Source organism: Manis pentadactyla, chromosome 15, assembly GCF_030020395.1.
Source record: "Manis pentadactyla isolate mManPen7 chromosome 15, mManPen7.hap1, whole genome shotgun sequence".
NCBI lineage: Eukaryota > Metazoa > Chordata > Mammalia > Pholidota > Manidae > Manis > Manis pentadactyla.
Genome location: NC_080033.1, coordinates 56099944 through 56124289, shown reverse-complemented (window position 1 = coordinate 56124289; position 24346 = coordinate 56099944). Strand labels below are relative to the sequence as shown.

The following is a 24346-nucleotide window of genomic DNA, read 5'->3' as shown; positions in this document are numbered from 1 at the left end:
GTGCCTAACTGGTTTTCTTGGTTTCACTGGAGATGGCTGGTAATTACAGGTATGCTTTGGTTATGTAACTATACTCCTATTATGTTAATGTGTGTGCGCAATTTAAGTAGTAGCTTAAAACCTATACATGCTGAAGTTACTCTACAAGAAGATATGTCAAAGAAATAATCTATCTTCCCAGGTTTTCTGCCGCCTGCTACTTCTATAGCTTTTCTTCTTCCTTCCTAATTACAACCCTTAAATAGAATTCGTGCCTCATATCAAATTTACCGAGTATCATAATTCTTCCAAGTGGTAAAGATACCTCAAGACAAATGCTGGGCATAGAAGCTACAGGGCATAAATATGCAAAGAAATAAAAAGCTAACCCTTTCAAACAATAAGGCTTCTCTCTCACTTACCAACTTTACATTTCCCTGTATGGCCCCGGAAGATGACTGGTTAGCCAGAGACGGGTAAGATTCCTCAAGGGAGGAACAACCTAAGACAGGCACAGTCACAGGGGGGCCATCAGGTGAGAAATTGGGGATCAGCAGAGGTGAAGCTTAGAACCTCACCCCCCCTGTTCTGAGAGAAATCTTCTGCATACGTGGATGTTTTATTGCCCTTGTCTAGCTTGGATTAACACATAGTCTACAGGCACACACTTGATCATCTACATTTGCTCTCTTACAACACTAAACTATGTTTTCTACCTTTATCTTGTATCTACCTACCACTTCAGCATTTTATTAAAAATAATAATAATAAAGAGAGAAATGTGGTATCCACATATAAATCAAGTATAAAAATCAAATGAGTATCCATATTTGAACTGACTGTTTAGAGTTCATAATGCATGAGCAAAACCAAAGGTTTCTGTGATGGCTGCCCTTGTACTGTTCACCATGTAAGAACTTATTCACTATGTAAGAATTTGTTCTCCATGTAAGAACTTGTTTGTTATGCCTCAGAAGATTGGAGACTGACGAAAATTAGGCTTGGGGTGGATTAATGATTGTGCATTGAGCATTGACTCCCCTATACAGAATTTTATTGTTGTTAACAACCATTTGATCAATAAATATGAGAGATGCCCTCACAAAAAAAAGTACACACTTCCAATGGTAAAATAATAAGTAACTGGGAGGTAATGAATATAGTCAAGATATTGTAACAGCTTGGTATGGTGATAGCTGGTACCTAGAATTGTCATGTATATAAATGTTGAATCACTATGTTGTACACCTGAAACTAATGTAATGTAATACTGTGTGTCAACTACCCTTCAATAAAAAAATAATTATCTAAAAAAAAAAAATACCAATGACATTCTCCAACAAACTAGAGCAAATGGTTCTAAAATTCATATGGAACCACAAAAGACCTGGAATAGCCAAAGCAATCCTGAGAAGGAAGAATAAGGCTAGGGAGGTTATGCTCTGCAACTTCAAGCTCTACTACAAAGCCACAGTAATGAAGACAATTTGGTACTGGTACAGAACAGACCCAAAAGACCAATGGAATGGAATAGAGAGCCCAGATTTAAACCCAAGCATATATAGTAAATTAATAAATGATAAAGGAGCCATGGATAGACAATGGGGAAATAACAGCCTCTTTAGCAACTGGTGTTGACAAAACTGGACAGCTACATGCAAGAGAATGAAAACTGGATTATTGTCTAACTCCATATACAAAAGTAAACTCGAAATGGATCAAACACCTGAATGTAAGTCATGAAGCCATAAAACTCTTAGAAGACAACATAGGCAAAAATCTCTTGAATATAAATATTGGAAACTTTTCTCTGAATGAATCTCCTTGGGCAAGGGAAACAAAAGCAAAAATGAAGAAATGGGACTGCATCAAGCTCAAATGCTTCTGCACACCAAAGGACACCATCAGTAGAATGGGCAGAGTATATGAATAGACAATTCTACAAAGAAGAGATTCAAATGGCCAGCAGACACATGAAAAGATACTCCACATCGCTAATTATCAGGGAAATGCAAATTAAAACCACAATGAGATATTACCTCACACCATTTAGGATGGCCAACATAGAAAAGACTAGGAACAACAAATGCTGGCAAGGATGTGGAGAAAAGGGAACCCTCCTATACTGCTGGTGGGAATGTAAATTAGTTCAACCATTGTGGAAAGCAATATGGAGGTTCCTAAAAAAAAACTAAAAATAGAAATACCATTTGACCCAGGAATTCCACTCCTAGGAATTTACCCAAAGAAAACAAGATCCCAGCTTCAAAAAGACATATGCACCCTTATGTTTGTCACAGCACTACTTACAACAGCTAAGATACGAAAGCAACCTAAGTGTTCATCAGTAGATGAATGGATAAAGATGATGTAGTACATATGCACAATGGAATACTATTCAGCCATAAGAAGAAAACAAATCCTACCATTTGCAATACATGGATGGAGCTAGAGCGTATTACACTCAGTGAAATAAGCCAGGCAGAGGAAGACAAGTACCAAATAATTTCCCTCGTTTGTGGAGTATAACAATGAAGCAAAACTGAAGGAACAAAACAGCAGCAGACTCACAGACTCCAAGAAGGGACTAAAGGTTACTAAAGGGGAGGGTGTAGGAGTGGGTGGTGGGTGGGGAGGGAGCGAGAACAGTATTGATGGGTATTATGATTGGTACACATGGTGTGGGGGGTCACGGGGAAGACAGCGTAGCACAGAGAAGACAAATAGTGACTGTGGCATCTTACTACACTGATGGACAGTAACTTCAATGGGGTAAGGCGGGAGACTTGATAATATGGATGAATGTAGCAACCACAATGTTTTTCATGTAAAACCTTCATAAGAGAGTATATTAATGATACCTTAATTTAAAAAATTAGTACAATGAAAAATTTTTAGATGTCATCAAATTCTAGCTGGCTATTGCTGCCTACTGTAGGCTGAACCGGGGACGGCTCTGTTTAAAAAGGAAAATCATTAAGTGTTGGATGTTAGAGACATATCAACATCAAAGTGAGACCTTCTTGAAGGACTGAAAAAGAATTGAAAGGACAAACATTTTTTATGTGACTCCAAACCACCATCTCTGAAATATACTTCTAGAACATTACTTTTCTTTATTGAGATAGAACTTGCACTTAGTTGAGTGCACAAATCTTAAATGTAGCACTTAATGAATTTTTACCTATGTATATACGTGTAGCCAAGGCCCTGCTCAGGATACAGAATTTTCCAGCAAGGAAGCCAGACAGGCTGTAAACCTGTCTATTAAAGGGTGTGTCCTCATGGAATTTACAGTCTGTTCCTCATGCTACCCCTAGTGCCTAGCACAGTGCTAATACACAGTAGGTACTCGCTGACTTTCTTTCTTTGTGGCTTCTCTCTATATTTTTTCTATTGGTTTTCTAAAAAGAACGTGTGTTATTTCTGAGTTAAAAACTAGTTTTACTCGAACTCTAAGTTTCCAGAGTGTCTGATTCAGAAACTACCAATCAAAACCAGAATGAACCCTTTGAACATAAACCCCAAACCTGGGCTAAGCAGCGAGAAATATCCAAACAGAAGAATCCAAGGACAATTCTGTTTGAGATGCAAACAATGATCCAGATTCCCAATTCCACCCCACCCACGCCCACTAATCAGTATTTTGTGGGTTCTCGCAGCAGCCTCTGCCTTCACACCCTTGAACACAATAGTTAAGGACACCAAAGTTGATTTGCCTGCCCTCCTCAATAAAAGAGTGACAGCAAGATAATACATCACCAGCAAGTCTTTAAAAATTTAAAGAGCCTGATAAAGTCCCCTATTCAGCACCTGCCACGGAAGGAAATTGCCTCTGGCATGTGCTACCCCTTTCCCAGTCACCTTCTTTACAAACACCCCTCCCCACGGTTTAACCTCAGCTGCATGCAGGATGGCGTCAGGGCCACTTGCCCAGGAAGTTAGAGGATGTGCAACCCCCTCAGGTTCAGACACATGAAACTAACGAGTTGATGTTCTTCTGAGATCTGAGGCTCTGGCAAGAATACAGCCACCCGCGGGCATGGGTGGATCCACACCACTGGGGAGGCCCCAGAGAGCAGCACCAGGTGCTGTGTACATGGAGCTGAGCATGCCTGCGACAAAACAGGTGTCAGGGCCTGCCGGCAAAAGCCAGGGCCCCAAGCAGATGCTGCAGAAAAGGAAGGATTGGGAACCACTGCCATTAAATTAATACCGGCATTTGGGGGTGGGGTGGGCAGAAGTAAAGAACAAGGAAGGAGAAAATAATCCTATTCTCACCAAAGCAAATTAACCAATGTAAGAGTTCAGCTTCACTGCTCCCAGTCTTTTACCTATGAATAATTTTTTAAATAAGCCAATTAGTACCCTTTTTGTAGAGTAAGAAAAAAGAACGTTGTGACTAAAGCAAAAATCTTTCTTGATTTCTACTTATAATTCCATTCCGATCTTTGCTTTCAAAGAGGCAAACACTAGAAGGCAGTTTATGTCCTCCTCCCTGCATTTAAAAGTACCTTTATGTAAATGTTATAGTCTTACAACTTGCTTTTTCCATACAATAATATATTTTTGAGAACTGTCCAAGTTGATGAAATGTACTCCTGTATCACTTCCACCACATACATGAACCGCATTTTGTTGGTGGTCATGTAATACCCATAGCCAACACTTAATAGGTTTCTCTCTACCAAAACTATTCCAAGTCTTCTCTGTATATTAACCCCTTGAATTCTTCCAAAGATATGGAAGGACACAGGGGTAAGTCAAATAAATTTCTCATCATCACACAGCTGGTAAGTGGCAGGGTGAAATTCAGGGCTCTGGTCTGGGGCTATGGTTCAGGCTCTTTCCCACTGTACTGTCCAGCCTATACTTGGGTTGCTTCCCAATTTTTGCTCTTTGAGCAAGGCCTTGGGATTTTATCAACTAGCTATTGCTGGGTAACAAGCCATTCCCAAAACGTTGGCTTAAAACAATAATAGTTTATTATTTTTCATGATTCTGTAGGTTAATGAGATGATTCTTCTGATCTTACCTGGACTGGCTATGGTTTACAGTTTTAGCTCTTCCACTTAGGTCTTTGATCCATTTTGAGTTCATTTTTGTATGTGGTGTGAGGTAAGCGTCCAGCTTCATTCATTTGGATATCCAATTGTCCCAGTACCATCTGCTGAAAAGACTATTTTTTCCCCATTGAGTGGCCTTGGGACCCTTGTTGAAAATCAGTAGACTACTATTACAATATCAAGTAGTGAGAATGACAGCCAGCATCCTTGCCTTGCTCCTGGTTTGGGAATAGATCTACTGTTTCACCATTAAGTATGCTGCTTGAACAGAAAAGACAAGTAATGACTCTATAGCATCTTACTATGCTGATGGACAGTGATTGCAATGGGGTCAGGGGGACTTGATAATATGGGTGACTGTTGAAACCACAATGTTGCTCATTGAAACCTTCATAAGATTGTATATCAATGATACCTTAATTTAAAAAATAAATAAATAAAATAAAATATGAAGAAAAAAGTATGCTGCTTGATGTGTGTGTGTGTGTGTGTTTGTGTGTGTGTGTGTATTCCAGCAACAGGAATTTACCTTTAATTCTGGCATTACTCATATTTAATCACAAATGATGACTGAAGTTTATCATCTACTTTTTCCTACAGGTATTGAGACAATCACATTTTTCTCCTTTAAGCATACAGTGTGGTAATCACATTAACTGATTTTCTGCTGTTGAAATGCCCCACATTCCTGGGATAACCAACTGCAATTGTTTTCTACTCTGAGTTCCTTTTGTAGCCCCCTGTCTCAGCTCATGCTTTGGAGGGGCAGTGTCATTTCCTGTCCTGGGTCCTCATCAAAAACCCCAGTTTCTTAGTTGGAATGTTCTCCTAGAAGCTTCTGGAAGCTTAGATTTACTCATTAGTGATGTGGTGTGGGGGTGGCCTGATGCTTTAGGCTGTGTGAGTATTTGCTACACAGGAGCCTGGTGAAAGTCAGGTTGGGGGGGGAAAGTTGTTTTTCAAAGTCTTCAACTTTTGTCTTTAAGCAACAGAATTCAAATTTTCTGGCCTTGTCTGTAAAGTTATCTGCCTCATAAACATTTTTTTGGTGAAAAACATAACTGGAATCATTTCGTGTTTTGAGTACTTCCTATATGCCAGCCACTGTGCTCAGTGCTGTATATACATTATTAAAAATGATGCCAGCTATTATTTACTAATCCTTTACTCAGTCCTAGGTACTGTGTTAATTATTCTACAAATAGTATTTCATTTCTTCCCCTTAATCTCCCTATGGGGTAGACATTATTATCTCTAACTCACAGGCGGGGAAACTGAGGCTGAAATAGGCTAACTTGCAAATGATCATAAGATAGAGCAGAGGTTCGAAATTAGGTTTGTCTCACTGCAGAGTCTGTGCCCATAGCCACTGCTATACATGCCATGGGCGATTAGCTTTGTCAGCACAAATCCCATGATGAGTATTAAGTACTGACAGTTCCATGTGACCAGCGCATGACAGAGCATTGCCAAGCATGATTGGTCAGAGTCACTTGTGATCTGATTGGTCTCAATGTCAGGCCATGACACAGGCTCACATGAGTTGTTCTGCAATAATAGTTCCCTTAGGGAAATTGTAGTATGTGTGTGTGTGTTTAAAGCTTTCAAAAAATAACAGCATTATTTGAGATATAATTCATCTACCATACTATTCCAATTTAAAATGCACAGTTTAGGAGGGTAGGAGGATGGGTGAAAATAGGTAAAGGGTATTAAGGGGTACAAACTTCCATTATAAAATAAATTAGTCATGGGGATGAAAGTACAGCACAAGGAGTAAATGCAATAATATTATAATATCTTTGTATGGTAACAGATGATAACACTTATTGTGATGAGCATTCAATAATGTGTATAATTGTCAAATCACTATGTTATACACCTGAAACCACTAAAATATTGTACATCAACTATACTCCAATAAAAAAATAAAACACACAATTCAGTATTTTTTATATATTCACACACTTGGAACAACTATCACCAGATTCAATTTTAGAACATTTTCATCACCCCAGAATGAAGCTCTGTACCCATGACCAGTAGTCACTCCTCATTTCCTGCCAAACTCTCCACTACCAGGCAACCAGCACTCTTTATTCTGTTTCTACAGACTTGACTGTTCTGGATATTTCACCTAAATGGAATCATACAATATGTGGTCTTTCCTGACAGTTTCCTTCACTTAGCATAATGTTTTCAAGGCTCATCCATGTTGTAGCATGTATAAAACTCTCATTCCTTTTTATATCTGAACAATAATCCATTGCATGGGTATACCACCTTACATTTATCCATTCATCAGTTGGTGGACATTGGGATTGTTTCCACTTTTTTTTGGCTATTATGAATAATGCTGCTGTGAATATTTTTATATACAGGTTCTTATATAGACATATGTTTTCAATTCTCACACTCTGTTTTCTCTATGGGATATTAGGCATTACTTATTCTAGAACAATCTTTGCCAATGTCCAGTTCAACCTTTTACAACTGAAAGTGCTCAAGAACATCCCCTTTAACAAACAGCTGAAAAAAATGTGCTGTAGTGGGTTCATTCACCAAGGGTAAGTGTGTGAATGGGGTGGAAATGGTTTCCCAAGCAAGGATCATCTGTTCTGCACTCAGGGGATATCAACTGCACCCTGACTGAGCACTTCCATACCACAGGCCCAGTTACCTGGCGCTGGTAGCTCATCCCTGTGGTTCCAGAATTAGCCTTCCTTCTGTTCCCACTGCAGTCTTCTCCTTCTCATTAAGCACAGTTGCTCAGACCATAAACCTTGAGGTAATCCCTATTCCCTTCTTTTTCTTTCCCTCACATCCCAATCCAGCAAACCCTGTTGGTTCCAACTTGAAAATACATCCACAATCCGACTCCTTTTCACCTTGGATTATGACAATGTTCTGCACTGGTCTCCCAGCCTCTAAAAGCTGGAAGAAGTAAGGAAACAATTTCTCCTCTGCAGCTTCCCTGACAAGAAAGCTGCCCTGCTAATACCTTGATTTTAGCCCAGTGAAGGCAGTTTTGACTTCATCTCCAGAACTGTAAAATAATAACTGTGTTATTTTAAGTCACCAGGTTCGTGGCAATTTGTTACATCTAGGAAACTAATACATTTCTGCTTTCATTCATTCAGCAAAACTATACTGAATGCCTCCTATTGCTAGGTAATAGGCACAGCAATGAACAACCAGATGAACACCCTGTCCTCTAGGAGTTCCTATTCTAGTGGGGGAGACAGATAATAAACAAACAAACAAAAACGCAGCATGTTGGATGGTGCTGAGTGCTGTGGAGAAGTCCAAAGCAGGATAAGAGGGCTGGAAAATGATGGAGCTGGGGGTTTTGGTGGGGATGGGTGTGGCTCTAGATAACCAGGTTAGGCCTCTGAAGGTAAAATTGTAACATTTCCAGAGTATCTCGCCTGGCTTTAGTGCATTTGTATATCCTCAGGGGTGGAGAGAAGTTCATCTCCATAATTTGACAATTATACACATTATTGAATGCTCATCACAATAAGTGTTGTTATCATCTATTATCATCTTCATGTCAATGGGTAATTACCTGGGCAACCGAGGGCGTGTCTGAACCTGAGAGTTTAAAGGGAGGGGCTGGTTTGCTTGCTTCCTTCTTCAGGAGCAGAGAAGAGAGACGGCCCTGGACTGCAGTTTGTAAGCAATAAACGTGTTTTAAACTTTATTTCTCCCTTTGACTGATTTCAGTTTTTAGAGGTATTTTGCCCTGGGATTTCCTCTCCTCGGTCTTACAGCCTCTTCGATAAAGGGACATTTGAGCAGATACCTGAAGTGAATGAGTCAAGTGAGTGTCCCGGGGAGACCATTTTACATAGGGAAGAACAAGTGCAAAAGCCTTGCCATAGGAAGGTACTTAGCATATTTAAGGCAAAGAAGCTATGGTGGCTGGAACAGGGGGAGCAAGGGGAAGAGAACCCAAAAGTGAGATTACAGACATGGGAAAGAGAAGAGGACCAATCACTGCGGGATTTTGTTGTCCACAGTAAGGCTTTCAACTTTTACTCTGAGTGAAAGGAAGTCCCGGGAGCCCTTGGAGCAGAGGAGTGATGGGATTTGACTTAAACTTTAGAAGGATCACCCAGAGTGCTGGCAGAATGCAGTGGAGGGGAGCAAGGATGGAAGCAGAGAGACCAGGGAGGAGGCTCCTGCACGAATCCAAGCAAGAGATGATGGAGCTTGGCCCAGCGTGGTAGCAATGGAGGTAGCAAGTGTGGGAGTCTGGGTATATTTTGAAGATAACGGTATATGCTTAAGGATTAAATGTGAGCATGAGAAAAAGGGAGGAGTCAAGGAACCTCAAGGTTTTTTGACCTGAGCAACTAGAAAAATGGAGTTGACACAGAGATGGAGATTGTGGAAGGAGAAGACAAATGGGGAAGATCAGTGTTTAATTTGTCTATTGTAGCAGAACAAACCACCACAAAACTTAGTGGCTTCAAACAACAATAATAACAACAATTATTTCTCCAGACTATGTGGGTTGGCAGCCTGCTAGTTCCTCTGCTGACCTTGACTGGAATCAGTCAAGTGGCTGAGGTTATCTGACAGCCCATTTGGGCCTAGAGGGTCCTAGATGGCCTCCCCCACATGGCTGGAGCCAGAGCCAGCTGCTGGCTGGGATGCCTCACTTGGCTCTCTACAGGGGCTTTCATCTTCACTGAGGCCTGCCTGGACTACGTCTCCATGATGGTCTCTGGATTCCAAAGTGGGAGAGCGAAAGTTGCAAAGCTTCTTAAGGCCTAGCTTCTGGAATTCATACTCCATCACTTCCTACTGGTCAAAGTAAGACACAAGGCCAGTCCGGGCCAGCCCTTTTGCTCACATTGCAAAAGGGCATGGACATCAGGGAGGTATGATTCACTGGGGCTATTATTATTATAACATTTACCATAATGAGGAATTCATTTATAGGCATGTTAAGTTTGAGATATCTCTTAGACCCCCAGGTGGAGATTCAAGTAGGCAGTTGGATACATGGGTTTGGAATAGAGGAAAGAGATATAATTTGGGAATAACCCTATAGTGATTAAATCCATGAAACTGCAGGAGATAACCAAGGGAGGGACTATAGAGAAAATGTTTAATGACTGAGCCCTGAGGCATTTCAATTTTAAGACATTGGGCAGATGAAGAGATACCAATAAAATAGACTGAAGAGGTAGGAGGAAATGGGAGAGCGCCATCCTGCGATTAAGGAACGAAAATTCTGTAAGGAGAAAGGAGTGGTCAACAGAGTCAAATTCTGCAGCTGATGGATTGAGCAAGATTAGGACTGATAAATGACCACCCAATTTCCTAAAGTAGAAATTACTGGTAAGCTTTATAAGAGACATTCTGGTGGACTGTTGGTGCAAAAGCTTGGTTGCAGTTGATACGAGAAGGAAAGGGACACGTGGAGACACAAGCTCTTCAGGAGTTCTGCTGGGAAGGGGAGCAGAAAAACGAGGTAACAGCAAGAGGGAGATGTGGGATCAAGATAGGGTTTTTTTTCCCAACCCCAACATTTTATTAATGAAAAATTTCAAATACACCAAAAGGTTGAAAGCATTTTACAATGAACACATAGACCCACCACCTGGATTCTTCTACTCACACTTTACTGTACTTGCGTTGTCACATACATGTTCATCTATCTATCCATTCTGGAGTGAGGTTTTTATTTTTTTTAACATTGCTACATTACAGTATGACTGAAGGTTTATGGGAAAAATCAGTGGGTGGAGGGGATTGATGTCGGAGAAAGGCTCAAAGGGATTATTGATAAGATGGGCCTATTGATAAGAGGGGCTGGGATCTAGTGCTAAATTAGGGTTTTGCCCTCAAAAAGGAGACAGAATAGTCTTCATTACAGGAATAAAGGTGGGGCACATGGGCATAGACGCCAGGAGGTCAGTGCTTCAGGGTGTGGGAGCTTATAGAAGTTCTCTTCTGATGAAATCATCAGCTGAGAGAGAGCGCAAGCGGTAGAGGAAGTGTTGTAAATTAGAAGAGAATGGAAAAGATGTAAAATAATCTTCTAGGAGAGTGGGAGGGTGAATGGTCTAAGAAATATAGGAAGATTGCCAAGCAGCCCTGGGGGGGTCCATCTAAAGTTAATGGTCAGACATTTGAAATAAGTCAACAAGTTTTGGGTCTTCTCCAGTCCTATGCAGCTGTGCTCGTACAGGTGCAGAGATAAAGAAGAGTGGGATTTTATTATTTTTTTGCTAGGTGTGTACAGCAGAGGGGCAAAGAAGTCGAGGATGCATATAAAAGAGTGACTAGCTGGACCATGGAGTTTAAGCCACACAAAGAGGGAAGTGAGGAAATGAAAAGGGTAAGGGACAATGGAAAGACGCTGGGATCAATGGACTGGGTCCCGAAAGGGCCAAAGAATTGCTGGAGGTGGAGCAGTAGAAGAGTGGGCTGAGTTGGAGGTGGCCATTAATTAGCCTGATGCTTGAAATTGACATTATGGAGGGGTTGCATTTATTGGAATGATAAGATCAAGACTACAGCCATGGGAGTGGGTGGCTGAGGTTAGGCAGAAGGAACTGAGCAACTTTTTTTAAAAAGCTTTATTGAGATATACTTTACATGCCATATAAGTTTCTCACTGGAAGCGTACAATTCAATGCTTTTAGAGTATTCACAGAATTGTGCAATCTATCACTACAATTTTACATTTTTATTACTTCCAAAAGAAACCCTTAGCCATCAATCCCTATGACCCCATATTCCCCAGCTCTAGGCAACCCCTAATCTGCTTTCTGTTTCTATGGATTTACCTTTGGACATTTTCCATCAATGGAATCTTATAATATGTGGTCCTTTGTGACTGGCTACTTTCAGTTAGCATAATGTCTTCAAGGGTCATCCTCTTTGTTGACAGTGGAATGACTAAAAGTTATGATTTTTGGTGTTGGGAGAAGGACAGTGATCCAGGAGTTAAAACCTTCAAGGAATGAGGAGTGGCCATGTGTCTGTAGATATCTGACACAAGAAGGGGAAGAGGATGGGACAGTCTGATGAAATGGGAGTCAAAGTCAGCTCAGATAAAGAGGTTCAGTAGGGGGTGTCCCATGAAGCAGACGATAAGGCTTGCTATACAGAACTAGAACCAGAAACCAAGAGCCACGGTTGTGCTCTCAGGGCCACCAGGCTCTCTCATCTCTGCCTGTCCTCTTGCTGTCCCTTCCCTCTCCCCACCTGACACGGCCTCTGCAGCTCCCACACTACACAGCCTCTCCTTTCATGCATGCTACATTGTCATCTGACTTCATCTCCTGCTCCCAAATTTCCAAACCAGGAAATTGGTTGGCTCGACTCAGCCTGAGAGTTAGTATCCCCCTGGGTCTGTTGTCTGCTCTCGGTCCAGTCAGCCATGACCTATGTGGCGGGGTCACAAGACACAACACCCCAGATGAGGCAGTGGGCTAGGATCCTCTCAGAAATGGATGTGGCTGAGGAGACAAAGAGCATCCTCACTGGTTCCCCCGGGAAGCCAAACACCAGATAAGAAGACAAGGCAGCCATGCCCCTGTGCTCAGATGTTCCTCAGCAATGCTGAGGTGGAGCTTAGTTCTCCATGCCACCCAAAGGCTCTCCAGCCTGGGGAGCAGTTTCCACACCTCCCCACCTATCATGGCAAAAAACTTTAATTTCTTCTTCAGGGTCACCTGGGCAGACAATATTCTGCCTTGTTGCCTCAGAAAGCCTAATACACTCAACTCTCACAAACCAGTGCTGGGGGATTTGCTGAGACCTTTTCCTCTTATTTCACAGAAACTTCAGGAGAGAGACATTTTCGCAAAAGAGATCAGCTCCACAGCCCTGCAAAGCCCCTGAACTGATCCTCTTGGAGGAGACAATAAGAGAGAGAAGAAAATAAGAGCAAAGGAAAGGACTCTTTAAAACGCTCTGAATTGGGGGTCAGGGGTGGTGAGATTAATTTTACTTTTAGAAAGTATTACGACTAAAAAATACATATGCAACTCCAGCCAGCTCTAACTTTTTACATGGGAGAAGGGAAAGACCCAACTCCTGCGGTCCACCTGAGCCATCATGTCCCACCTAAGGGCAGAAACAACTGAGAAACTTGTGTAATGGTCACAGTCCAGAGGCACAGGCTTGTGAAAAGACTGAGATCTAGACACAGACCTACAGAATGCTTTTCCTCCCCCCATACCTTACCACCACATTACTTAGCTTATTTACAGCAGTTCCTTTATGCAATACATCATGTTTGGCTATCAAAAAAAAATTACAAGGCATACAAAAAGCAAAAACACAGTTTGAAGAGACAGAGCAAGCATCAGAACCAGAGTCAGATATGGCAGGGATGTTGGAATTATCAGACCAGGAATTTACAATTATGATTAATACACTAATGACTCTAGTGGATAAAGCAGACAGCATGCAAGAAGCAATGGGCAGAGAGCTAGAAATTCTAAGAAAGAAACAAAAAGAAATGCTAGGGATAAAAACCATTGTAACAGAAATTAGAATACCTTTGATGGGCTTATTAATAGACTGGACACAGCTGAGGAATGAATCTCTGAGCTTAAAGATATTTCAATAGTAATCTCCAAAACTAAAAAGCAAACAGGAAAATAATGAAAGAAACAAAATATAATACCTAAGTATGGCAGAATACACATCATTTTCAAGCTCACATGCAACATTCACCAGGATAGACCACATTCTGGGCCACAAAAGACACCTTAACAAATTTAAAAGAACAGAAATCATTGTGGGTAGAACTCTAACTGCAAGGGAGTCTGGGAAGTATAAGGTTTAGCTTTCCTACATCTCCAACTAGAAGAGGATGGACTAAGCCAGGTTGAGAGCCAATCCACAGTATTCACTACACTCTCCACATAAGTAGTACCAAACTCCCAGCAACACTGGATCTTAACAACTCTTTGGGCTTTTTTAAGATACACGAAAAATAGTATCTTATTGTTTTAACTGGCATTTCTTTATTATGGGAGAGTTTGAGCATCCTCTCTTACACACCACTGCAATGTGCACTTCTGTGAGCAGAGTTCAATGTGTGTGCTGCCCCGTGGAGCTGTGCAACACGGTGACTCTCTAAGTACATGTCATTTGAATTTTCTTTTGTGAATTCTTTATGTCCTTTGCCCATTCGGGCTCTTTGGTTTTTTACCAATATATTTAACTGGAAACATACATGGGGCCTGAGCATATGGCATCTTCAGTGCCAGGGTTTTCCAAACCTACACCTTACCTAGTATGGTTAATTTTGTTTCAATGTGACTGGGCTAAGAGATGCCCAGATAGCTAGTAAAACATGACTTCTAGATGTGTCTATGAGGGTGTTTCTGGAAGAGATTAGCATTTGAGTCAGTAGACTGAGTAAAGAAGATTGCCCTCACCAATTTGATGCTAGCGGACAGACAGCATCAAATCCATTTAACAGAACAAAAAGGCAGAGAATTTGCTTTCTGCTTGACCTGGGACATCCGTCTTCTGCTCTCAGCCATTGCCACTCCTGGTTCTCAGGCCTTTGGACTTGGACGGAAACTTATACCATTTCCCCCCCGACCCTTCTCCAGCCTTTGGGTTTGGACTGGAACCACATCACTGGCTTTACTGGCCCTCCAGCTTGCAGATGGCAGGCAGGTTGTAGGATTTCTCAGCCTCCATAATTGTATTAGCCAAACCCTCATAATAAATCTCATTCTATATAGCTATATCTATCCTACAGGTTCTGTTTCTCTAGAGAACAGTGACTAATATACCTAGTGACCCAAGAACTTTTTTTTCCCTGTGGCCCATGAGGGAAATGGTCTCAGTAAAGGGCAAGGAGGAACAGCCTCAACTTGAAATAACACAAACATTTCAGGTTCTGGGGCTCTAGAATTTTGAAATTAAATTGTATTCAAAGTGCTTCCCCAACACCAGTTATACAAAATTCTAGTTTGCCTCTTGTCTGCTGCAGATTTAATTATGAATCATATTGAATGGACGGATGAGAACACAGCATGCCTAGTGAGCTGGATGGCCATTCCTGCCTGCTGGGCTTGCGTTCTTGTGGTTTATAATGTCTTCTCAGATGAATAATAACTTCACATTTGTGCCAGGCCTTTTGGTCTTTGCTGATGATCTATGGAGGCTGGAAGCCTGAGATCTCAAATTCAACAGCAGGCCTTTTAGGCCTGGTCAATCACTCGGGCCACAGAGAGCCACAGAAAGTACAAGCTGCTGATGCAGAAGTACTCAGAGGAACATACCACTTGCCTGGAGGGTTGAATTTGTTTTTCCTCTTAAAAATGCTCAGTTCTAGTGGGCTTCAAGTGCTCAGTGGCAGGACCAGCTAGCAAGGAGTGCACGTATGGACTTTCCTCTAAGCCCCTATCTTGGGCACCAAATTCTACCATCAGAAATTAATTCTTTTTGCTTAAATCTTCCCCCTGTGACCCAGCCACTCCCCTTGACCTACTGATTATTTCCCACTTGGTCCGGATCAAATTGTCCTAGTAATTTTTAATCCCTCCTTCTCTTCTTCACCACCTCTCCTCCCCCATCCAATTAGTTATGAAGCCTCCTTGATTAGTCGCTCAGAATGTCTCTGAGAAAGGCTGGCTGGAGTGATGAGAGAGGGGTTGTATAACCTTAAGCAAGTGATTCAAACTCTGAGTCTCAGTTTCTTCATCTGTAAAGTGGAGCTAACAACATCTTCCCTCATGGGTTTTTTTTGTAAGGATGAAAAATACATGGTTTTATTAAAAAAACAAAACACACATGTATACACACAACACCATTTCCCCAGAAGCCTCTTCAGCTGACTAGTGTCAAACCTAGTGATTTATAAGATCCTCTGCATATATTATATTTTAAAACACAATAATGCATGGTTTTATAAAAATGAAATCATACTCCATATTTTGAAAAAAGCATTGTGGCCCACATTGGTCCTTTCCTTAGTTTCATCTTCCACAAACCTAATTCAGGTGCTTATTCATTTCCGTAACAGCTTCTTGAATGTCCTCTCTAGCTCCTCTCCTCCTTCTGATCTGTAGCTCCCCCCTCTCCAAAACATCTTCCTCTTCTCTGCTGCTGATGCTCAGGTTAATTTCTCTAAAATGCTCTCCAGATTAGGACCTCCTCATGCTCAAAAACCTTCATTGGTTACAATCACCCTTTGAATGTTGAATCTAAACTCTTTAGCAGGGTAATCAGGCTCTCCTGAAATGACTCAAACTTGTCCAGTTCAACAAACATTTCCTGAGTGTTCACGATGCCAGCCGCAGGCGTGGCTCAGGGAGCGGGACGCCACAGTGAATAAGACCGAGTCTCCTCCACCATCGAGAAGCGAGACAGACATAGATGAACAGACATTTTCTATAAGGCATGGCAAACAGCAGGATAAAGGTAATCCCAGGGAACTCCATAGTTCCTCATCTCTTCTCATCCAAATCCTCCCTAGTCTGTGTCCTGCATATCATGGTGACTCCATCTTGAGCCTCAGGTGGGTAGGATCCAATGAGTCAAATAACAACAACAAAAAATCACCTGCTGCCCATTGTTGCATTCATTTGTTGGGCGACTGCCAAGACTGAATACTCTTTAAGGGCATCAATAGGAAATTATATAAATCGGTCAATATATTCACCAGTGAAACTGCATAGGAATGAGAATCAATGGGCTACAACAACATTCAGTAACATGGTTACATCTCATGGACATAACTTTGAGTGAAAGAATCCAGACACAGAAGAGTACAAAGCACTACGATTCCATTTACACCAATTTAAGTACAGGCAAAACAGCCATGGTGTTAGAAGTCAGGATACGAAAGTGTCATGGAACAATGCTTACTCTTACTATTCTTACTATGTGTGAGCTTTCTATTGTTTCTTTTCTATTCAATTTTTTTTAAGTGCTGGTCATCACCCATTTAATTCACCCAATAAATGATCAAAACCCATAGTTTGAAAACCACACTGCTCTAGTATCTCTATTAGAAAAAGCAAACTAACTGAGTAGCCCTCCTTCAGCTCCACTTTTTTCTCAAGCTCATGGTATGCTTCACCTTTAAAAAAGAGCTTCAGATCACACTACTCTCTCTCCTTCCTCCTCCTTCCTTCAACCCCCACTGGCTAATCTTGACTTATCCACTGTATTGAATCTACTGTGGTCACCAACGACCTTCATACTACCAATCCAGAGGTCACTTCTCTGCCAACTCTGGACTTTGCTTCTCAGTGGCATTAACCTCCTCTCTTGGCATCTGTGATGGTTAATTTTATGTATCAACTTGGTTGGGCCATGGTCCCCAGATATTTGGCCAAACATTATTCTGGATGTTTCTGTGAAGGTGTTTTTGGATGAGATTTATATTTAAATCAGTGGACTTTGAGTAAAGCAGATTGTCCTCCATAATGTGGGTGGGCCTCATTCAATCAGGAGGAGGCCTGAATGGAACAAATGGTTGACCTCCCTTGAGCAAGAGGGAATTCTACCAACAGATTACATTTGGACTTCATCTGCAAACTTGGCTCTTCCTGGTTTGCCAGCAGACTGTCTTTTGACTCAAACTGCAACTCTTCCGGAGTCTTCAGCCAACTGGCCTCCCCCATCAGACTACAGACTCAACAACCCTCTGCAACTGTGTGCACCAATTCCTTAAGATAAATCTCTTTCTATATATTCTCGTCCTATTGGTTCAGTTTCTCTGGAGAACCCTAATACAGCTCACATAAAACCCTAATACCCTAACTCTGCTCCTGATTCACTGGCCCCCCAAGGAGTTTCTTATTTATTTAATAAATATACATAAAAATTAATAAGTTAACCAATATTTATAAATTGAATATTTAATAAATATACATAAAAATTAATAAGTTAACCAATATTTATAAATTGAATTGTTATTAGCACTCTGTCTCTTTAAAGAACCCTTTCCCCACTTCCTCTGACTGACTACGCAGTGAGGAAGTGGCTCCATCATCCGGTTTCTGAATGCCCATCAGCTCCAGTGGAAGATATTCACAAGGTGGCTTTCTAGGCCCCACTTTCTGCTTCCCACATTTTGCACTGTTAATTGGCTGAATGCCTGCCATTTACTAGCTGTGAGATCCTGAGCATATTATTTACCATTCTGCCTCAGTCTCCTTATCTGTAGGATGGGGACAATGGAAGTTATTACCCCATTAAGTTTTTGTGAGGATTAAATTAAAAGAACTGTTTTACTTAGCTATGACTATATAATAAACCATCCCAAAATTTATTGGCTTGAAACAGTTACTCATGAGTCTATAGGCCAGCTAGGTGGTTCTGCTGATCTGAGCAGCCTTGGCTAATCTTGACTGTGCTGATTCATGTACCTACAGCCAGTCAGCAGGTCAGCTCGTAGCTGGCAGGTCTAGGATAGCTTCATTCACATGTCTGGCAGTTGGCTGGCTTTTGGCTGGGCAGTAGGAGTGATGAGGCCATGATGCTCAGCAGTCTAGCCTAAGCTTGTTCTCATGGGAGAGGCAGGGTGCCAAGAGGAAAAGCAGGAGCGTGCAAGGCTTCTCAGGGCGTAGGTGTGGTATACCGTTACCGTCACTTCTGCTGTTTTGATATCACAATAGCACTAGAGCACTGTGAGTACCCAGGGAGGGGAGTTCAGAATGAACTAGTCAGTTGAGGAAACAGGAGCTTCCCCTCCCAGTTCTGAGGCCGGATCCAACCGGATTCCAATGCCAGCTCCATCAGCTACCTGGGAGGTCTTTGGGGGACTTACCCTACCTCCCCTAGATTCAGTTCCCTCACAGGGTTGTTGTGAGGATCAAAGGAGGTGGTGCGGAGAGAGGAGGCTGAGCACACACAGTGCACCTGGCACACACAGAGTGAATATGCAACAGAGGTGTCCTGTTCTCAGAGCACAAAGCCCAGCCTGGGATCTGCGGAATCTTGCCTGTGCTTCCCAAGGCTGAGAAGGAGAGGGAAACCAGGCAAGTGGGAGTATGATTTTAGACGGGGGACCATGAACTGGCAATTACAGAGTAAGAGCTTAATTACAGTTCTTTGGGAAAAGAAGTGAGGAATGCGATCTGGTGGGCAGGCAGAGGGAGAAGGGGAGGGGCGAGAAGGCGGAGGCCCAAGAGGGAGAAGCTAAGCAGCTGCAAAGGAGTCTCCCCTGCTCCCTAACAAGAGATGTTTACAACATTTTTATTTCATGTGTTTTGTAGCTCTGATTACAAAATTACTGTAGGCTCATTTTACAGAGTTTGAAAAATAGACTGAGGACATTGCTAGGTGAAATAAGTCAGAGGAAGACAAATACTGTATGAGCTCACCTGTATATGGAACCAAAAAAACCAAATTCATAAACACAGGAAACAGATAGGTACTTGCCAGAGGCAGGGGTTGGGGGCTGGGTAAAATGGGTGAAGGGGGTCAAAAGGTATAAACTTCCAGTTATAAAATAAATAGTCATGGGATATAATGCACAGCATGGTGATTATAGTTAATAATAGTGTATTGTATGAAAGTTGCTAAGAGAGTAGATCTTAAAAGTTCTTATCACAAGAAAAAAATCTGTAACTGTGTGGTGAGGGATGTCAGCTAGATTTATTTGGTGACCATTTCACAATATATACAAATATCAAATCATTATGTTGTATACTTGAGTCTAATATGCTATATGTCAATTATATCTCAATTAAAAAATAAAAACAAACAAAAATGTCTAGACTACTTCAACCATAATCCCACCAAGCAGATACAATGGCTGATAAATACATGAGCCTCAATGTGTGCCCACACTGTCACAAATGCTTTACACTCCAGTGACTCATGTGGCAACCCCATGAGTAGGCACTGCTATCCCCACTGCACAGGGGAGGGGCAGAATCGGGTACAGAGAACATAGGTAACTCACCCGGGTTGTCACATTTAGTAAATAGCAGAGTCTGGATTCAAATCCACAGAACATGTTTTCAGGTTCATTCCTAATGTAGCATGTATCAGTACTTCATTACTTTTTATGGCCAAATAATATTCAATTTATAGATAAGCCAATTTTATTTGTCCTTTTATCCAGTTGAGGTACATTTAGGTTGTCTCTCAATACTCTTTGGCTATTTGGGGTTTTCTGTGTTTTTTTTATTGAAGTATAGTTGATATACACTCTTATATTCATTTCAAGTATACAACAGTGTTTCAACACTTACCCAACAAAATCCTCACCCCAACTATTACAGTTACTATCTGTCAAAATAGGAAGATGTTAGAGAATCACTGACTATATTCTCCATGTTGTACTACTATCCCCGTGACCAACTTATAACTGAAAATTTTTGTGCCCCTTTATTCCCCTCACCTGTCCACCCCAACTCCTCCCCCATGGTAACCACGGTAACCACCAGTCACTTCTCAGTGTCTATGAGGCTACTGCTGTTTTGTTCATTTTGCTTTGTTTTGTTTTTAGATCCCATCTTCGGCTATTTTTGAATAATGCTGCTATGAACATTTGTGCACAAGTCTTTGCGAGGACGCGTGTTTTCATCTCCCTTGAGTATATACCGAGGAGCAGAATGGCTGGGTGAGGCAGTAACACTGTTGAATCATTTGAGGAACCGCCAGTGTTTTCCACAGCGGCTGCGCCGTCTTGCCTCCCCACCAGCAGTATCTGAGGGTTCCTTCCAGAGCAACACAAATACAAGCCGGGAGGCTGCCCACGGCCCCCGAGACAGGCAGCATTACTGCACCTTCCTGATGAAGGCGGTGAGGCGCAGGCAGGTGATGTGGCTTTTCAGGAGACACTAGCCATGAGAGCGGGGCTCCGGCCTCTGGACGGCTCTCCTCCTTTCAGGAAACCTGACTGAGGCCAAACAGTAGGTCTTAAGTCGAGAGGTGATGCAGAAATGGGCAGAGAGGCGGAATCTGCGGGAGCTAAGCCTTGGACTGGAAATGGAAGCTTCCAGTTTCAGGGATGCGGACATCAAAGCCACTTCTATTTTTGTTTTATTAGGCGACAGCAGGAGCCAGGTCCTGACTAATTAATGATGATCAAAGTGCTCTGACAAGACGGAGAGCTCTGCAAACATCAGCCATGAATTATTTATGGCAGGTCTTCTTAGTTGAAGGGGAGGCGGCGGCCCAGCAGTAGGAGAAAGTTAGGCCCTCACTCCTGCCTCGGCTTGCGTGAACCTAAGCCCTCCTGTAGGACTCAGTTTCTCAATCCGGAAAACGGGGACAGATGTGAGCTCTCATTTCTTTGTGGCGCTAGGCTAGGAACTGGCAGAGAGGGGCTGGCAAGCCGAGTCCTGTCCCCGTCAAGGCAGTACACATCCACACTGCCGCCACCGAACAATACCTGATCATCGTGATACCAACACGTAGTTCAGAGACTGGCAAACATCTTCTATAAAGGACCACATGGTAAATACCTTAGGCTTTGCAGGCCCTATGGCCTCTGACACAACACTCTACTCTGCTATTGTAGTGCAAAATACTTAAATTAATGAATGAGCTGTCCAATGAAACTTTACTGTGGACACTGCAATTTGACTTCTATGTAATTTTCATGTATTACAAAATATTACTCTTCTTTTGTTTTTTTTTCCCCAACCACTAAAAAACATAAAGACCATTCTTAGTTCCTGGACTGTACAGAAACAGGTATTACCTCAAAATGTCAAACAAAATTACTGTTTGACCCAGCAATTCCACTCCTAGGTATATACCCCCCAAAAATGAAAACTTATGTCCATTTATATCCATGAAAAATGTGTACATCAAAGTTTATAGCTGCAATATCCATAATAGCTAAAAAGTAGAAGAAAAACACAAATGTCCTCCAACTGATGAACAGATAAACAAATGTGGTATATCAATGCAATGGAATAGAGTTCAGCTATAAAAAGGAATGAAAGTTTTATACATGATACAACATCAGTGGGCTGTGAAAACATTATGCTAAGGGAAAGAAGCCAGGCAAAGATGGTACAGTGTATGATTCCATGGATATGAAATGTCTGTAGACAGAGGCCTAGGAGTCGTTGCCTGGGGCTCAGGGATCTGGGGGTGACTGCTAGAAGGAACGGAGTTTCTTTTAGGGTGATGAAATATTCTAAAGTTGATTATGGTAATGATGCATAACTCTATACTAAAATCCACAGAATTGTACATTTTTCAGTGGATGAAGTGTGTGTGGTATATGGTTTATTTTTTATTAAGGTATTACTGATATACAATCTTATGAAGGTTTCACATGAGCAACATTGTGGTTACAACACTCACCCATATTATCAAGTCCCCCCACACATACCCCATTACAGTCATTGTCCATCAGCACAGTAAGATGTTAAAGAGTCTTTACTTGTCTTCTCTATGCTATACTGCCTTCCCTGTGACTCCCCTACATTATGTGTGCTAATCATAATGCTCCTTAATCTCCTTCTCCCTCCCTCCCCACCTACCCTTCCCTTTGGTAATGTGGTATATGAATTACATCTCAATAAAGCTATTAGAAAGGCACGATAGGAGGTGTGCTGTAGCTTGCTGACCCCTGATGTAGTATATAGCTGTTCAGCCTTTCACAAAGCACCTTTCATCTTGCTGTCACAACCAGCCAGGTACTAACTCCTTCAGCAGCTGAGAAAGCCAAGGCTCGGGAAGGGACTGGCTTGCTTAGGACACAGCTGACAGGTGTGAGCAGGACCCAGGTCTCTGGACTGCCTGTCCAGTGCTCACCGCAGCACAGACCTTCCCAGAGTTATATTCAGAGACTGGGTAGTTACTCCTCAAAGCCCCAGGAGGAGATGACAGGTGGGGTCCCCTCCCTAGCCCTGCCCTAGTCCCTCCCCACTGCACCACGCCAGGGCCCCCAGCCATTCCTAGTGCCAGCTTCCTCCTCTCAGCCCAGTGCTCCTCCCTGTCCTCCGCCCTCCCTTCCTTCCCAGCACCCCTGAGCAAGGCCGTCCCTCCCTATGCCTCACTCAGGTGCTGGGAAGGTGGGGAGCAAGAAGGACAGGGAGGCTTCTCCAGAAATTCAGTCTGTGACATATCTAGAAAAGGTCTCAGGAAGGGTGAGGAACCAGTCCAAGGTCATATAGCTGATATATATCTGACTTTGATTTCCTTGATATTTTTAAGTATGAAAAGAGAGAAGGTTTGGGAGTAGGGTTTGAGGTGAGCAATGCTCCATCCCGTTCCTGATTCTTCTTTCTGCAACACCCCCTTCAATTCCTCCCAGCATTTCTATTTCCAAAGGCACCAACCACCACAAGGGGCTGGGATGGAGGATCCTCTTTTTAAAAAATTAACTGTAGAAATCATAAAATACAGATAAAGGAAATAAGGATCACCTCAGTCTACTCCTCAGGTGTAAACATGTGACCATGGGGAATATCGGGGTGGTTCTGGCCAGCCACCTGGGTTCAAACCCCGGCTTTATCACTTACCATCTGTGTGACTGACCATGGGCAGCTCACTTCACCTCTCTGACCTCAGTTTCTTCACCTGTAAAAAAATACGGAAATTATAATAGCACCTACGCAAAGAGTTCTGTGAGAATTAAATGAAACAGTGCATGGCCCATAGTTACAGCTCAATATACTACTGAATTTTCACACTGTTTTCTATACACATCTATTTTTTCCTCACAAAAATGAGATAATGCTGTATCCACTATTTTGTGACATGGATCTCTCCCCCACATCTTAAGTGAATTATCTATCGAGATCTTTGCAAAGCATTAGAAATCCTATAGAACACCTTAAGATAGTAAAAGTAGTATTGCAACCCCTGAGATGGGATATTTAGATGTGATTCCCCCCTCTCTCTCCCCCCACCAAACACTTTTCTCCTAGTCTTTGACTAATTACTGCTTCAGGACAAATTCCTAGGGAATTGCTGCATCAAAGGGTATGCAGGTGTTTACGGGTTTAGGGCTTTTGGCGCATAATTGTGGAACTGCCTTCCAGAAAAGTTTAGAACTAGTTTCACTTCCACCAGTTAGGAAAAGAAGGCCCCATTCTTTCCAATGCTTTGCCTCCTTTTAACACTTAGAAACATCATTTCCAATTTGGTCCAGGAAAAGTACTGTTTACTGTCTTATTCTGATCAGCAGTCCAAACTGAATTACTGGAACTCAGCTTCAGCACCTCCTCAAGCCCATGACCCCCTGGTGGCCTTGGGCTATAGTAATCAACCTCCCTGAGCCCAGAGGTCTCAAGGATAATCCCCAAATAAACCCAGGATTTCCAAAACGAGCCAATCTATGTAAAAATACAACCCCAGGCCAAACTTTCATCTGAAACAAGGAT

The 24346-nt window shown here is 42.2% G+C and overlaps 1 protein-coding gene across 1 annotated transcript in view; it reads right to left on the bottom strand.

Moving 5' to 3' along the window:
- CDH3 (cadherin 3) overlaps nucleotides 1-23501 on the bottom strand; it is an 85342-nt gene extending 61841 nt beyond the window's left edge. Inside the window, exon 1 of the mRNA XM_036897795.2 lies at nucleotides 23483-23501. Within this exon, the coding sequence (XP_036753690.2) occupies nucleotides 23483-23485 (3 nt within the window). The 5' untranslated portion in view covers nucleotides 23486-23501. The remainder of the gene's footprint in view (nucleotides 1-23482) is intronic.
- Between the last annotated feature and the right edge of the window lie 845 nt (nucleotides 23502-24346).